This window comes from Cicer arietinum, chromosome 2 (genome assembly GCF_000331145.2).
Source record: "Cicer arietinum cultivar CDC Frontier isolate Library 1 chromosome 2, Cicar.CDCFrontier_v2.0, whole genome shotgun sequence".
In the NCBI taxonomy this organism is placed as follows: domain Eukaryota; kingdom Viridiplantae; phylum Streptophyta; class Magnoliopsida; order Fabales; family Fabaceae; genus Cicer; species Cicer arietinum.
In genome coordinates, this window is record NC_021161.2 from 10,310,180 (window position 1) to 10,327,250 (window position 17,071).

Consider the following 17,071-nt stretch of genomic DNA (forward strand, 5'->3'; position numbering starts at 1 on the left):
AAGAAAATTAACCCATTTGTTTTACTGGTTCGTTGGTTCTTTCCGGCTGGACCGAGCTCCTAAAGCGAACCGGTCGGTCCATTGAAGAAACTCTATCCATTTGTTTCATCTCTTAAATTTTCAGATACAAAGGAAGGAATTTATATGACACAAAAATGGCATCACCCATTCCCCAATTAACCTCATTTTCTCTCACAAAACCCAACACAGAAACAACGACAACACTTTTACCTTTACCTCATCTCCTTTCTTTCATACCCAAATGCACCACTCTTAAAGAGCTCAAACAAATTCAAGCTTACACAATCAAGACCCATCAACACAATAATACCAATTTCATTACAAAGTTAATTAATTTCTGCACTTCGAAGCCAACAACGGCTTCCATGGATTACGCACACCAACTGTTTGATAAAATTACTCTACCAGATATTGTTCTTTTTAACTCCATGGCACGTGGATATGCACGTTTTAATGACCCGCTTAGAGCAATCATTCTCTTTTCTCACGTGCTTTGCAATGGTCTTCTTCCTGATGATTACACATTTTCTTCTCTTCTCAAGGTTTGTTCAAAGGTTAAGGCATTGGAAGAAGGGAAACAACTGCATTGCTTTGCTTTGAAACTTGGTGTTGGTAATAACATGTATGTTGTTCCAACACTTATTAATATGTATACTTCTTGTGGTGACATTGATGCTGCTAGAAGGGTTTTTGATAAGATTGATGAACCTTGTGTTGTTGCTTATAATGCGATTATTATGAGTTTGGCTAGGAATAGTCAACCTAATGAGGCATTGGCTTTGTTTAGAGATTTGCAGGAGAGTGGTCTTAAGGCAACAGATGTTACCATGCTTGTCGTGCTTTCGTCGTGCGCTTTGCTTGGATCATTGGATTTAGGGAGGTGGATGCATGAGTATGTTAAGAAAAATGGGTTTGATCGATATGTGAAGGTAAATACAGCACTTATAGATATGTATGCTAAATGTGGGAGTTTGGATGATGCTTTTAATGTGTTTAGGGATATGCCTAAGAGAGATACGCAGGCATGGTCGGCGATGATAATTGCTTACGCAACACATGGTGATGGTTTCCAAGCAATGTCGATGTTGAAAGAAATGGAGAAGGAAAAAGTGAAGCCTGATGAGATAACATTTTTAGGTATATTGTATGCATGCAGTCACAATGGATTGGTAGAAGAAGGTTTCAAGTATTTTCGCAGAATGATCGATGAGTATGGGATTGTTCCTAGTATAAAACATTATGGTTGTATGGTTGATTTGCTTGGTCGAGCTGGACGATTGGATGAAGCCTATAAATTCTTAGATGAATTACCAATCAAGCCAACACCGATTCTGTGGCGGACGTTGCTATCTGCTTGTAGTAGTCATGGCAATGTTGAAATGGGAAAGCAAGTAATTCAGAGAATCTTTGAATTGGATGATTCTCACGGAGGGGATTATGTTATTTTATCAAACTTGTGTGCAAGATATGGTAAATGGGATGATGTGAATCACTTAAGGAAAATGATGATTGAAAAAGGAGCAGTGAAAATTCCTGGATGTAGCTCTATAGAGGTCAACAATGTTGTTCACGAGTTCTTCGCCGGGGATGGAGTTAGTATGATTTCTACCACGTTGCACCGTGCACTTGACGAGTTGGTAAAGGAATTGAAGTTAGCTGGGTATGTAGCCGACACATCTCTAGTCTTTCATCCAGACATGGAAGATGAAGAGAAAGAAATTATTCTTAGATATCACAGTGAGAAATTGGCCATTACTTATGGACTACTGAATACTCCCCCCGGAAAGACAATTCGTGTTGTAAAGAACCTTAGAGTCTGTGGAGATTGTCATAATGCTGCTAAATTTATATCATTGATTTTTGGTAGGCAAATTATTCTCAGAGATGTTCAGCGATTTCACCATTTCAAAGACGGGAAATGTTCTTGTGGCGATTACTGGTAATGGAGTTTGTTGAATCAAGATTCAATCTTACAAAATCTAAAAAATTGCCAGAGTTAAGTGCTGTTAGTTCTGTTTGGAAGGAACAGCCAGTTAACCACTGTATGTATGCAGCCAGAAGAAGAAAGGTTTGTTCCTGCAATCCTGGGAAGGGATCATGATCATGATTGACATATTCAGATAATTATTATACAGATTTACATAATACATCTTGGTGTAGATTGTTAACTTGGAAGATTCAGTTTCATTCTCATGTAATATAACTTATTTTGTATAGCTGGTATTTTTTAAGGTTGAAGTTTATGTATTCCAATGTACCCAAAATAATGTAAACATATTAAATAAAAAATGATTCTTTAGATTTCAGCTAGCTATGAAGCACTTACATCAATACCAAACATGCCACGGACACTGGTAATATTTTAAGAAAATGAAAGTGATTGAATGTAATTTATATGTGTCAGTGTGGTGTTGATTGTGGTGTTGATGTGGAGTATCATAAAACTTTCAACTGAAGTGTCCATGCTACTAGTATATAGGATATGAGTGCTGTCACTACCATGCAAAGAAAAAATTAAAATAAAAGTAATAAATTTTCTTATTCTCAAATTGGAGCTAGAAATGTATAGAAACAAGAAAAACTATAGATTAAACTGTTAAGAGATATTTAGATGTAAGCAATTATCTTGGAACTAATTTATGATAGGAAATTACGACGTCCTCTGATTAGCCACTCCTATTTAGTGAAATAATGCTTGGTTAGTGTTGTTTTAATCTCATCACAGAATACATTTTAATCCTATAATAAAGCATTCCATTCTATGATGATTAATTTACCACCAACTTTTCTGTATATGATGACAGATATATGATCTCAGTAGCAATCTGCAAAGGATCAATTAGCCCACACTAGCACGCCCAAGTGGCAATGGGATACAATTTTGAACAAATGAATAATAGAAACATGACACAATCCTTAATCAACATGATTATCTAACAAGTACATGTAAATTTCTAAGAGAACTCTGCTGTATTTTGGGATGGAGTTAGAAGAGAATCAGCAAAGACCATGGTCTTTACAAACTTTTGTTTTTTTTTTTAATATCAATATGCTATTATAATTTTTGGTCTTTATATTTTTATTTTTGTGAACTTTATATCCTATTATAATTTTGTCTCTATATTGAAGATGAGATTGCTAAAAAAGATTTACCTCAGATATAATAATTGATTATTTTAACTTTATGAAACAACAATGAGCATAGTTTAAGAAGTAAATGTTAGCTCTTTTTATATTTGTTTGATAATATTCACTTTGACTATATCTTATAACTTTTTAAATTTCTTATATATATTGTGCCTTTGAAAATTTATTTTTTCTTTACTAAATTATACTTTTAAACTTTGTCCCCCTTATGCTTAATTCATGACTTTGTTCCAGATTGTATTGGTTTTGATCTTGTTTTTCTCCTTATTGTTTCTCTCTCTCTCTCTCCTATGAAGTAGGTCTCTAAGAGATTTTGAAAGACTATTTCTGTATAAAAAAATTCCTGCAAATTTTAAAAGACAATGTAAGAATTTGTAAGAATTTAATGAACTTATAAGAATGCAGCATATTTCAAAATTAACTCACACAATTGCGAGTTATCGGATTTAAATCTGCAACAAAATGTACAACCTAATAATATTGGTATTTGTCATTTGAGATATAACTTAAAGACACGATGAGACTTTTTATAAGTTGAAAAAATCTTGATTGAATATCAATAAATTTTTATATTTTATTTAAAAAATTTAACAATCCTAATTAAATATACCCCATTAAATTATTGGTATTCACAAATAAACAATCCTAATTAAATACCTCAAAATCTTTCAAATCTTAATTAAAATCTTTTCAAATCTTAATTAAATACACTCCATTAAATTATTGGTATTCATATGTCCTTCTTTGACTGTTTGTGTTTTGACTGATTTTTTGGTTTTGTGCATCTACTCATTTTTCTATTTGTAAAATTGGTTTCAAACTATAATACTAAACTCCATTCATTGAACTTTATGTTGACCATTATAAAGAAGGGATCTAAATTATTTAATAACTTAATGTTAAATTTCATATAACATAGAAAACTTATAAAAATAATATCGAATATCATTTTATAAGCATATCAAATAGTATATGAGTAAAAGAAAATCAAATAGTATATTGCTAATATTCCTTTCTCTATTAAGCCGAAATAGTTTCAATGGAATTAATTTTCCATATGAACCACATGCATTTAGAAAATATAACAAATAAAAAATGAAATGTAAATCGGCATGGTGTGGTCAAACGTTCGATTCTTGTTTGATGTGTATAGAAGAGGATATACTAAGTATTCCTTTTTAGAAGAATAAACTTCATTAAATGAAAATGAAAATAGTATAATGAAAAATTAGAAATGAGAAAGTCAAAAATATGTTAACTTTACACATAAAATATTTTAAAAGTCAATAAAAAATAATCAAACTAAAATTTTAATCCTAACAACCAAATTAATTTTTTTTCGCATATGATCAATATTCAGTAATAATATAATATTTACGGTCTTTAATTTCATCCATCTTTGAAAATAAATGTTTGTTAATGTTCGCTCATATCGACTATAAGTAGTCTATGATATAACCAATCTAACCACATATTTACAAGTCGTATGTAAGGTTTCATAAGGTAATGAATTTGATGATAGGCTTCATAAGATTTTTACTCAAAATACGGTACCAATAAGACGAGTCATTTCCTTCTTTCATCACTGCACCTAGACAAAAAAGAAACAATGCTACATTACAATGATGAACAAACTAAAATCGCACTCACACAACAAAATCATTGATAAAAAAAAAAAACTAACTCTATGTAATATTCACTTAATTAAATAAAAAGAGAAAATAAAATCATTGAACGGAATAATTAAAATTAAAATAAAAAAGACTTAAAATCACCCTTCCAAAAAGTGAAGAGGAAGAGAGTACTAAAAAACTTTGATAAATCAACTAACATAACATTTAAATAAACCAAAAAAATCATTGAAAGCTTATCTAAATTATAATCATAAAATATTATAAAAGTGTCTTGTAACATGTGCCCTAAAGGATTCAAAAGTAGAATTTTTATTTTTATTTTGGAAAAACAATTTTATAATGTTAAGGAGTTGCATAGATTCGTTATATTAAGGTACTGAGTTCAAATCTCATTGAAGACAATTATAAAGTTATCATTTGTGTCTTTTGATTAATAATTTTTTTTTGTTTTTTATTTTTTTAAGGAGTTGAATAGACAATTTTCGAGTCTCTACTTTTGATTATGTGAAGCTTCTGGGTAAAATATTATCAAACATAAAATACAAATGTTTTAACTTAGAGGCGATATTGAGCAGCATACTACTTATATATCGACTACAATCGTAGGTAGGTACTTAATGGCTAGTATTGTTTTGAGAAGGACTACACAGAGGAAATTCAATCATATTATTGAAAGAATTCAAAATAAGCTGAGTGGTTGGAAGCATCATTGTCTTAGTTTGGTTGGTAGACTTACACATACTAAATTTGTTCTTAGGTACATCCTTTATTATCATATGTAGTATGCCTAGCTTCCAAAGACTTTGTGTGATGAGATGGAGTAGATCTAGAGAGGCTTTGTGTGGGGTTATATGAACCAAATTCATAAACCTCGTTTAGTTAGCTGGGAAACCTGTTGCTTGCCTAAAGTTGATGGAGGCTTGGGATTCGGAGCTCACACCAAATGAATGAAGGTTTAATTTTTGTGGAATTTAATTAATAGGAAAAACACCCTTTGATACAAGGTTCTATACAATAAATATGGTAGGGTTAGAGACCTCTTAGTTGCTATAAAGAGCTAACCATATGATTCCCTTTTATGGAAGGGACTTGGCTGGTATTTGGGACAGGTTTTAGGGTCATATGGTTTGACAATTGGGCAATGGACAACATATAAATTTTTGGCTTGATAAATGCATGTCTAACGTCCATTCTTTCATGAACCTCTCTATTGATTTGATTATTGACACCTCTCAGGGTGTGGCGACCTTCTTTGGAACAGTAGTAAGAACTGTTTGACCAACTAGGCACACAAAGTAGGACATGTGAGACCCTTCATGCTGAGATATGAGGTATGTACATGAATATGGATATCGCTAGCCGTTAGGGGATCACACATCTTCAAGTGGAAAACAATTCATAGAGCCTTATTGACATGGTAACATGTGTAACGCCATAATTTTTTGATCCAAAAATTACTTAAAAATATTAATTTTCTTTTAGAAATAACTATAATTTTTTTAGAAGTAGTTCATCATGTAATTATTTGAAGATGCGTCAGAAAATGACTTGATATTTTTTTTTTTTGTAAAAGAATGCAATGCAATTTACTAAAATATTATTTATCATTTATTTGCAAAATTAATATTCCAGTTATTAGATCAATATTCATTTATGCTCCAAAATAAAATAAAGTCTCTTTAAGTGAAATTCAAAATAAGCAAGGTTGACTGAAATTAATTACATTCAATTATTTACCAGCATATGAAATATCACTTCCGCATTTCTATTAAAAGTTAATGATGAAAAGTAAATAACTTTACAATGTACGACAAATTTTTTAGTAATACAAAATATTATTTTTAAAGTAAATCTCATTTTCCCAGTGCACCAATCAAACATTATTCATACAACTTTTGAGATCATTAGTACCTAAATATTGATGTAAGGGGTCAGTTCATCCCACAACAAAAGTTAAACCAAATAATAAATTAACAACCATAAAATATGAATATAAAATCCTTTTGTCATAAAAGATTTAAGGCTAAATTACATCTGTGGTCCCTTAACTTAATTTCAGGTAACGTTTTAGTCCTTTATCTTTTTTTTTTTCCGATTTAGTCCTTTATCTTTTTTTTTTTTTCCGATTTAGTCATTTATTCCTAAAAATATCAAATAAAGTATGAAAATATGAGTTTATTTGAAGATTTGCGTTACAAATTTGATGAAATTTGTATTATATTGAAAAATATAATTAATTTTATGAATTTTGATTGAATTTTTTTTTGAATTTTTGTATAAAAAAGGATATCATTGTTGAAATTTTAAAACATAAAATATCAAATTGTCACTTAAAATTAAAATAAATGACCAAGTCGGGAAAAAAATAAGATAAAGGACTAAAACGTTATCTGAAATTAAGTTAAGGGACCACGAATGTAATTTAGCCAAGATTTAAAGAAATTGGTTCTTTAATAGTTTTCAAAGATGTATTAAAAGTCATAAAATGTATCTAAATAAATCAAGTAGCAACCATAGAGCAAATAATTAGATCAAAATAAAATAACAATAAAATTTATGCAAGTTATGCATGCTCCTAAATATATATGATCCGGATATAACCAGCCACACAGACGTTCACACAGAAGTCATTCATACCTATGAGGAAAAATTAAACCAGCCACACAGGCGTCCACAAATATGCATATGATATGTTATGAAATGATAATGATGCTCAAAGGTACATGTCACCACTCACTAGATAATCACACAAATCACCAGCCACTTAGGCAACCACAAAGATAACATTATTTAAAACACAAATCACCAACCACTTAAGGAACCACAAAGATAACAATATTTAAAACACAAACCACCAACCATACCACTTAGACAACCACACATATAAAATATTAAAAACACAAATCACTAGCCACTTAGGCAACCACAAAGATATCACTATTTAAAACACAATTAGGCAACCACAAATATAAAATATTCAAGATAAAATTTTAATCACATATGACATCAGAGTTTTATTCTCATGGACGCTTCCAATCAAGAGTCTATAAATTTGTTATCCCAAATATATAACACACAAACACGTGAATAAATGTCTTACAGTCATAACTTTTATGGAAGGGACTTGGCTGATATTTGGGACAGGTTTTAGGGTCATATGGTTTGACAATTGGGCAATGGACAACATATAAATTTTTGGCTTGATAAATGGATGTCTAACGTCCATTCTTTCATGAACCTCTCTATTGATTTGATTATTGACACCTCTCAGGGTGTGGCGACCTTCTTTGGGACAGTAGTAAGAACTGTTTGACCAACTAGGCACACAAAGTAGGACATGTGAGACCCTTCATGCTGAGATATGAGGTATGTACATGGATATGGATATCACTAGCCGTTAGGGGATCACGCATCTTCAAGTGGAAAACAATTCATAGAGCCTTATTGACATGGTAACATGAAATTGCAATATGAATGGAGCAATCCCAACCTTAATTTGTCACATTCTTGAGCTAAGGAACATGAACTGACATATTCAGATTAACCATATTTTGCGGGAAGGAAATTGATTAGTGGATTGGCTAACAAATTTTAATTTTTCTTTAAACTATTTTGACTTATGTAATATGGAGTCCCCTCCTAAAGAACTCCATAGACTCCTTCTTGATGACATTTATGGCGCTTGCATGCCTCGAAATATTCCTTTAGTGTTGTAATTTTTAGCAGTATATCCCCTCTTTGTATACTAAAAAACAAAATTAGCTAAATTAAAACATGAATCACGCTAACAAGTGTCTTAAAAGCACGTGTTAGGAAATAAAATAAAATAAAAAAAGAAAAAAAAAAGATTTATTTAAAAAAATCACTTTTAAAATTTTAAGATATTAAATACACATGTCTCAATATTTTATTTTCTTTTTTGATTGTTTACCAATTGTCTTTGACTTGTTACCATTTATCTTAAAACATAACTTACTTTTTGGGTATATATATATGTTTGTCTCGGGACAAGTAGAACCACATGATCTTAAATCTTTTTATATCATTTCATTCAAATATTTTTGAATAAATGACATATTTTTTTTTTTTTGTAAAAATGTATCTATTCATTTAAATTAATAGAATACATTAAAAAAAACATTTTAATTTGATTTAAAAAATAAAGATACTTATACCTGTAGACTTTTATAGGTTTTTACTTTTAGATATCAACAAAACACATATTTTTTTTTTTTGTAAAAATGTATCTATTCATTTAAATTAATAGAATACATTAAAAAAAACATTTTAATTTGATTTAAAAAATAAAGATACTTATACCTGTAGACTTTTATAGGTTTTTACTTTTAGATATCAACAAAACCCTTTAAAAAAAAAATATTAACAATACTCAAAATAGTGTATTTAGAATTTAATAATTGTATGAATTGTGAACATAGTTGCGTCCTGTTTTGGTTTTGGCCATAATAACTCCAAACTACGAAGAGCTACAAATAATTTTGATTTGCACGTCGTTGTACCGACCACCTTCGTCCCAATATGAACACACTCCTTTCACACAACAACATCAATAATATTAATTGTTAGTTGGCAAATTACACCTGTACTCCTTTAATTTCATTTAGAGTGTTAAATAAATTATTTATCTTTTGTTTTTGTTAAATTCATTTTTATTTTTTTTAATTATTTACATGTCAATATTTTATATGGAATATTTGATCCGGACCGTCTTAATTTTTTTAAAAATTATCTTTCAATTTAAAAATTTGGATATATAATAAAACAAATGTGATTTTAATAATTATAAATTATTTTAAAATATAATATTTTTACCGAATGAAACATAAAAAATTTAAACTATTTTATTTAAATTCATCAAAATAAGTCAATTACAAATGACATTTAAATATAATTTCAAGTTAATACTAACTTTTTAACTATTTAAAATGAGTCATCGTTCTAATATTTTTTTGAAACAAATTCATAACTTTAAAAGATACTATTAAATAATCACATTTAAAAAGAAAATAATCACATTTTCTTAATCACATTTCATAGTTTTCAAAGATACTATCAAATAACAATATTTTTAATTTTTTTTGTCAAAACAAACTTCTGACCACCATTGATGACAACAAAATCACATTTTTTAGACATTAATCGATTCATGTCTAAATATTATAATTTAGACATTATTAGTGATTTGAATATATACTTTACCTTTTTAAATGATTGAGTAAAGTTTTTTAATGCAAAATATTCTGGTCAAAAACAGAAAGAAAAAAAGAGATGCATTTTATTTTTTTGAATAATGAAGTAAAACTTTTGATAAAAAAACTAATAGGAAAAATAGAGTAAAATTAAAAATTTGTTCAATCTTGTAATTATTTTAAAGATAAATAATTAATTTAATAAAAAAAATATAAAATTAACTTGAAACTTTTAATTAAATTAAAAGATCTTGACAAAGTTTTTTCATAACAATAAAAATATTCCATCTGAAATGAATTATAAATAAAAATAAATCAAATTAAGTATTAAAAAATGAAGTTGATTATATTTAATATATGTAATCCTAACAAAAAATTAAAATTTATTGTCCAAATTATCCTTTATAATTATTAAATTGGACCGTTGAAAATATAAAAGATTATAGTAAATGAAGGATAATTTATAAATATTATCATTAAGAATACTTATTAATAGTATTTGGTAGTATGATGAATCTTCTAGAGTACCATCTTAATAAATTGTTTATCGTGATGTAATATTTAAAAGTTATTCAAAACATTAAGCACAATCGAAATACTCTTTAAAAGTATATAATTTAACTATCTTCTTAGATTTTACAATTAGAAAGATAACTCAAATTCAGTTCCAAAAAAAATCAAAAATAAATATATCACTTAAATTTAACCAATTTGAATGTCAAAGAGTAGAGATAAAAAGAAAGATATTTTCCGTTGTTATAATTCACTATAAAGAAATATTGTTTGAAAGTTTTACTTATTCGGACGGAAGTAATTCATAACTTTTTTAAAGTTATTAATATCATGTCAAGAACAAGGAAGGTTTTTATTTATTTTTTTGACTCGATAAAGATTTCTATTATTTTTAATGCAATACCATAATTACTAACTATTAAATCAGAAAATGAAAATAAAAATAAATGAAAATAAATAAATTATTTAATCATTCTATACATATTAAGAAGTTATATAAATAAAATAAATATAAATCAATAAATTTTATAAAATCAATAAAATACATATAAATATCATAAAATCCTTCTGATTTCAAATATTAATTTCATCTTAAAATACTTAAATTATTTAATCATTTTATACATATTAAGAAGTTATATAAAAAAAATACTATTTTTATTAAATTATTTTTATTAGATATTAGTATATTATTAATATGATAAATACATAGTAAAACATATTTTCTTATAATTATAAATAAATTATTTTAATTGGAATGAAATATAAAAAGAAAATGAATTAACAAAATTTTTATAGATTCCATGAATATAACTTTTGACTAAAGTTATTTTTATTATGAAGACTAGAGAGTAACTCTTTAAACAACATTATTTTTTTGGGAAAAGAACCGACATTATAATAATTGATTGATAACAATTGCAAGTATATACTGGTTGGATACTCTGTCCTTTTATTTTCCCACTCTTCATTTATTTCTATAAATACATCAATTCTTTAACTCCATTCCATATCTGTCATACCACTCAAAGCCATAAAAACCCAACCAACTCTTTTGAAATTATAACACATTCGAAAATGGAGTTTCAAGGTTCAATTTTAATCAAGGCTATCTTGGTGCTGCAATGTTTTTCTATTCTATGTGCTTCACAATCACAAGACTTTGATTTCTTCTACTTCGTTCAACAGGTAATATATCATCATAATTTTAGTTAAGAGACTCCTATTCTATATTTTAAAAAATCTACACATGTTTTTAAAAATGTTTTGTCAAATTCATTTATAATCTATACATATATATATTTTTTTGTTGTTGTAAAGAATATACATTAAATAATAATTTGAGATTTTGAATATGTAGTGGCCAGGATCATATTGTGACTCAAAAAAGGCTTGTTGCTACCCAACAACAGGGAAGCCTGATGCAGATTTTGGAATTCATGGTTTATGGCCTAATTACAAGGATGGTACATACCCATCTAACTGTGATCCTAGTAAACCATTTGATGAATCTCAGGTATTTCATTTTGCATCTATTCAATTTTTCATATCACATTGTAATTTGCAAAGTTTTCAATTTTTTTTTTTAATTTTTTTTTTTATGTTTACATTTTATTATTTTAGAAAACATTGCCGCCGAGAACAAAATAATCCTTTATTAATAAATTAATACTTTTCCATGCGATCAAATCATAGACTTTCATAACACCAATATCCCTGAATGATTGGCATGCTTAAATATTTAATCATTATAAATGAAGATTTAATCACTACTTTGCTATTAAAAAAATTATAAATGAATTTTTATTAAACACACCAACATACAAGTGAATTTATTTTTTTAATGGTTATAAATAAGTGAACTAGCAAAGCACGTTTTGTAACCACAAAAAGACCATTTAATCTTATTTACAAGTCATTATAAAAAGGTGTTTGTCTTTATCTTCCATCATCCAAAAACAAACATTTTCTGAATACCGTTCAAGTTTTGCTAGAATAATAGGACATCCGTTCAACTTTATGCTAAACTTTTAATTAAATATCGTGACATAACTTGTACGTAGATCCTTGAAAAAAATCTTGTACGTAGAGGATACATTAAAAAAAAATTGTTTTTTAATCACAAATTAGAATCTAAAAAGCAAAAAAGAAAATATCCAATAAAGTATTTCATTCAATCTTTTTTATAACAAAATTTATATATTTGAGGTAGAATGTAGATTGGTTACATTAATTTTTGTCAATTAAATGTTCCATGTAAAATATTTGAGGTAGAATGTTACATTATTTATGTGACTATTAACTTAGCACTAAATTGGATTTTTGATATGATTACAGATTTCTGGTCTGACCAGCTCTTTGCAAAAGAACTGGCCCACATTAGCATGCCCAAGTGGCGATGGAATTACATTTTGGACCCATGAATGGGAGAAACATGGTACTTGTTCAGAATCAGTTCTTAATCAACATGACTACTTTGAAACAACTCTCAACTTGAAACAAAAAGCCAATCTTCTCAAAGCTCTTACAAGTGCAGGTAAATATCCATTATTTTTATTCTATTTTTTTTTTTTAAATTTATAAAAATGACCAAATTTTAAATAAAAAATATAAAATGACCCAACTTGATCAAATGACTAACAACATGCATTGTGTGTCAGGAATAAATGCTGATGGAGGATCCTACAGTTTGAGCAACATTAAAACGGCTATACAAGATGGAGTTGGATTTGCTCCATTTATTGAATGCAATAGGGATTCATCTGGTAATAGTCAGCTATACCAAGTTTATTTGTGTGTCGACAATTCTGGATCAGACTTCATTGATTGCCCTGTCTTCCCCCATGGAAAGTGTGGACCTGAAATTGAGTTCCCAACTTTTTAAGTTTGACTCTAAACACAAATAATATCTATCTTAATGAAATTTGTTTAGTTGTAATCCTTGTCACGTATCTAAGAATGGTGATAATTGAATATGAATATTTATTAAAAGTTTATATATATAATCTTGGTCCACAATATTATATTCTTTTTGTCCAAACTGTGTTAAGCATGCACTTGTTCCCATATTCTCTATAAATTCAATTATAAGTAAAAATACATATTATGGTTTTAAAATAACACCATTCCCATGTCAAAATCAATTAACACATTTAAAATTAATTTTGTTCTAATAATACAACCAAACATACACTTAATGGTTGAATTCTTTCTAATTATTTAAAATTAATTATCTTGAGCTAATTAGTAACACTAGAGCATTGTAAATAATAAGCTAAAGGCTTAAAAATTGATGTTAAAGGTTGAAACGTGATCCACTTCGGACACCATCGTATACTAATCTAGTATCTATCTGCATAACACATGCCTACATGTAGAAAATTAACACTCAAAAATTAAATTAATTAAAATTTTATTGATAGACGTGGTTAACCACTTATTGTACTTTATTAACTATGTGAAAATCATTAACCAGATAATCAAAAATATACACATACTACAATAGACAAATTTTAAGGATTTTTAGTGTAAAAATTGAACTGACACATTGAAATCCGGTGTTCTTTGTTAATCAATTTTTTGCACACCATTAGAATTTAGTTTATCCAATTAATTGAAGTTTTTACTCAAAATTAAACTTGGTAATAAAAAATGATTAAATTTTTTTTCAAATGATCATAATGTTATGGACTTATTATATGAAGTTAAAATATTGTAAATAAAAAAATTATAGTGAAATGTGATATGTAAGTGCATACAATTAAAGATAAGAGATAGTAAGATCGCACATACAAAATATATTGGTTCTCTCAACTTAAGATTTTCACTATGTGTTTTAGAACAAGAAAGCTCTCCTTCACATATTTTCTCTTGATCTAACCTTGACCAATTAAAACTTTCACCTTACAACCCAAAAAGAAATTTTTATATCTTACTTTCAAACTAAAAAGGATTTTTAATTATAAACACCTTTCAAACTAGAGAAAAAAAAAAATTATAACCACTTTTATATAAGAATGATCCACCAATATAATGTAAAGAACTTGAAGTTTTGCTTGAAAGAAGAGCTTTAGAACTTGTGTTTAATTGAACAAGTGTAGATAGACTTTTAATTGAACTGTTGTCTTCATCTTTTAATTGATCTTAGATTTAAAGATGACGAGAGACTTTGAATATTTAGTTAAAACTGAATATAGTCGTTGTTCAGTTTTTTCATGTGTCAATTATTTTCTTTGAAACAATATATTTGCTTGCACTTATGTTCCGAACGTTCTTGTTTAAACTAGAATGTTCTGTTTTGAGTCTGGAATAAAACGTGAGCAAAAAGGATGAGATGATTTTTCATATGAATCTTGAAATTATTTTTCTTCAAAGTTTGTTCTTGTCATTTTACTGAACAGATAAAATATTTATCAGTTCAATGAGCGTGTTCATTATGAGAATATTATTTCATTATAATTGAGAATATGCTATTCTATATGAGAGAATATATTTTTGGTTGAAGCAATACTTTCCACGATATCTTTTGGTGTTTGCACATATTGTATCTTGTCTATCAAGTATCACTGCGATATTTTCTTATAAACATGAATGTACTAGACATTTTCTTCATGAAGATGTTATCTTCAAAATTCAACAATTATTCTCTTGAAGAATTAATATATTATATGATATATTTCTTTTGAGATTCCTTCATAAAGAAAGTTTATGTGAATCCATAATATGTCCATTGGACATATTTCCCAAGGTTTCAAATAATTATTTTGAGCATTTTCTTTATTCTTTGGTCCAAGATGTTTTGAATACTTATTGCACTTGATTCTTGAGACAACTTTTGACTTGTTTAATTGTCATCGATACATAAAATTATTTTTACATTGCTAATGTAGTGTAGATGCAATAACTATGATGTATTCAACCATAGTTTCCTTGACATGATGATTTTGTTTTTGTCATTTAGACAAACATTTATATCCATTTATATCAATAAATGATAAATGTCGTTTTTGAGTTTTGAAAAACTTTTAAAATCGATTTATGCTATCAAAAATATTACTGGGTTATTTGTGTACTAGGTCGATCTCTTTAAGACGTTTCACGACATTGCCCATATTTTGCAAGACAAACTATCAACCACAAAATTCCCAAGATAAAATAGCCCAAGTATATTGTATCAGAGTTCTACTGGATTGTATAAAATCGCTCTAGAATTACACCCTTAATAAGCGAGTCAAATGGCTACCACTCGTGATATGGTACAACGACCACTGGAAAGAAAGATAAGAAGTGAGAAAGAAACGAGGAGAAACAGAGAAAAGCCTTAGATGCAAAGAACTTTTGGTGTGCTTTTTCAACTGAGGAGAACCCTTTATTTATAGAGGAAATCTGCAACTGGATCAGAGAAAAACAAGAGATCCATCAATCAAGATTCATAAAACATGAGCTCCAATCTTCCATAGGTTTTTAACCATAAAAACGTGCACTCCAAACTTTACAAGGTTTTTGACCAGGAAATAATCAGATGCGTGAGTCCAAAGATTATGGATTGACTGGGCAATAAACAAATGCACAAATTCAGGAAGGAAGACTAGATCAAATATTGAATATTGACTCATTAGAGGGCAATTATGTAATTAACATATCAATGAGAGATAAAAATGCAAACATTCGTTTAATAATAAATTAGTAATTTTTATTAATTTTTCATATAATAAAAAATAATACACCACTTTGCATACGTTCTTCATCCTTCACAAAATTGAGGCAATGTCGCGGCCTAAAATTTCGAGTGTCTCTCGAATTCAATGGAGTCGCCCAAAAATTTATTTTTAAATAGGGAAATATTGGGAAACCCTTAAAAAAATATTAAAAATAAAAGAAAAGGGTATTTGAAACCAAATTTTGAGTTCGGGAGTCGATTATGCATAGGGAAGGTATTAGCACCCTACGACATCCGTTAAAAACGGTTACCTATAATTAATTGTACAAGATTAATTTTAACTTAAGTATATTTATTTTTCTTTATTATTAAATATGAATAACAATTATTACTATTTTTTAGAATATGGTTTTGAAATAAATATGTACTTAACAAATGAAGGACAAAAGAAGAAATTTTTATTTATGTGCTTGACAACAATGTGATCTTGCTCCTACGTATCTCCTGGTGCGATGGAGAAATCAAAGCTACGTAGTTCTTAGTTACAAAAAAATACGGATGTATTGAGTGTATTTTAAAGAAAATTTGTTTTGTGATAAAAAATGTTTTGACAAAATAGAAAAAATAAAATAGTTTAATTTGAATAAATACTTTAAAATACAAGTTTTAAGAAGAATCAGGTTGTACAACTCGTGTCCCAAAAATCAAGGAATAAAGAAGATGTCACATCTAATTTAATCCTCTAAATATATTTTATTGTTCTCGATTTTTAAAGTGAGTTTCAAAACTACCAAGTAGTACAACTTGTGTTTTAATAACTCAAAGATAAAAAAGAGTTACATCTAATAAATAAGTCGATTTTAGATTAGTTCATTAAAATAAATGAA

At 28.0% G+C, this 17,071-nt stretch overlaps 2 protein-coding genes across 2 annotated transcripts; both read left to right on the plus strand.

Moving 5' to 3' along the window:
* Nucleotides 1-70: 70 nt before the first annotated feature.
* Nucleotides 71-2,327, plus strand: LOC101498225 (pentatricopeptide repeat-containing protein At2g02980, chloroplastic). Its single transcript, XM_004490007.4, has one exon. The coding sequence runs from the start codon at nucleotides 156-158 to the stop codon at nucleotides 1,962-1,964; it is 1,809 nt and encodes a 602-aa protein (XP_004490064.1). The 5' UTR covers nucleotides 71-155; the 3' UTR covers nucleotides 1,965-2,327.
* A 9,232-nt stretch (nucleotides 2,328-11,559) lies between these two features.
* On the plus strand, nucleotides 11,560-13,604 carry LOC101498556 (ribonuclease 1-like). The gene is made up of 4 exons (NM_001279158.1): nucleotides 11,560-11,713; nucleotides 11,886-12,041; nucleotides 12,863-13,061; nucleotides 13,186-13,604. The coding sequence occupies exons 1-4, from the start codon at nucleotides 11,603-11,605 to the stop codon at nucleotides 13,407-13,409; spliced, it is 690 nt and encodes a 229-aa protein (NP_001266087.1). The 5' UTR covers nucleotides 11,560-11,602; the 3' UTR covers nucleotides 13,410-13,604.
* Nucleotides 13,605-17,071: the final 3,467 nt, after the last annotated feature.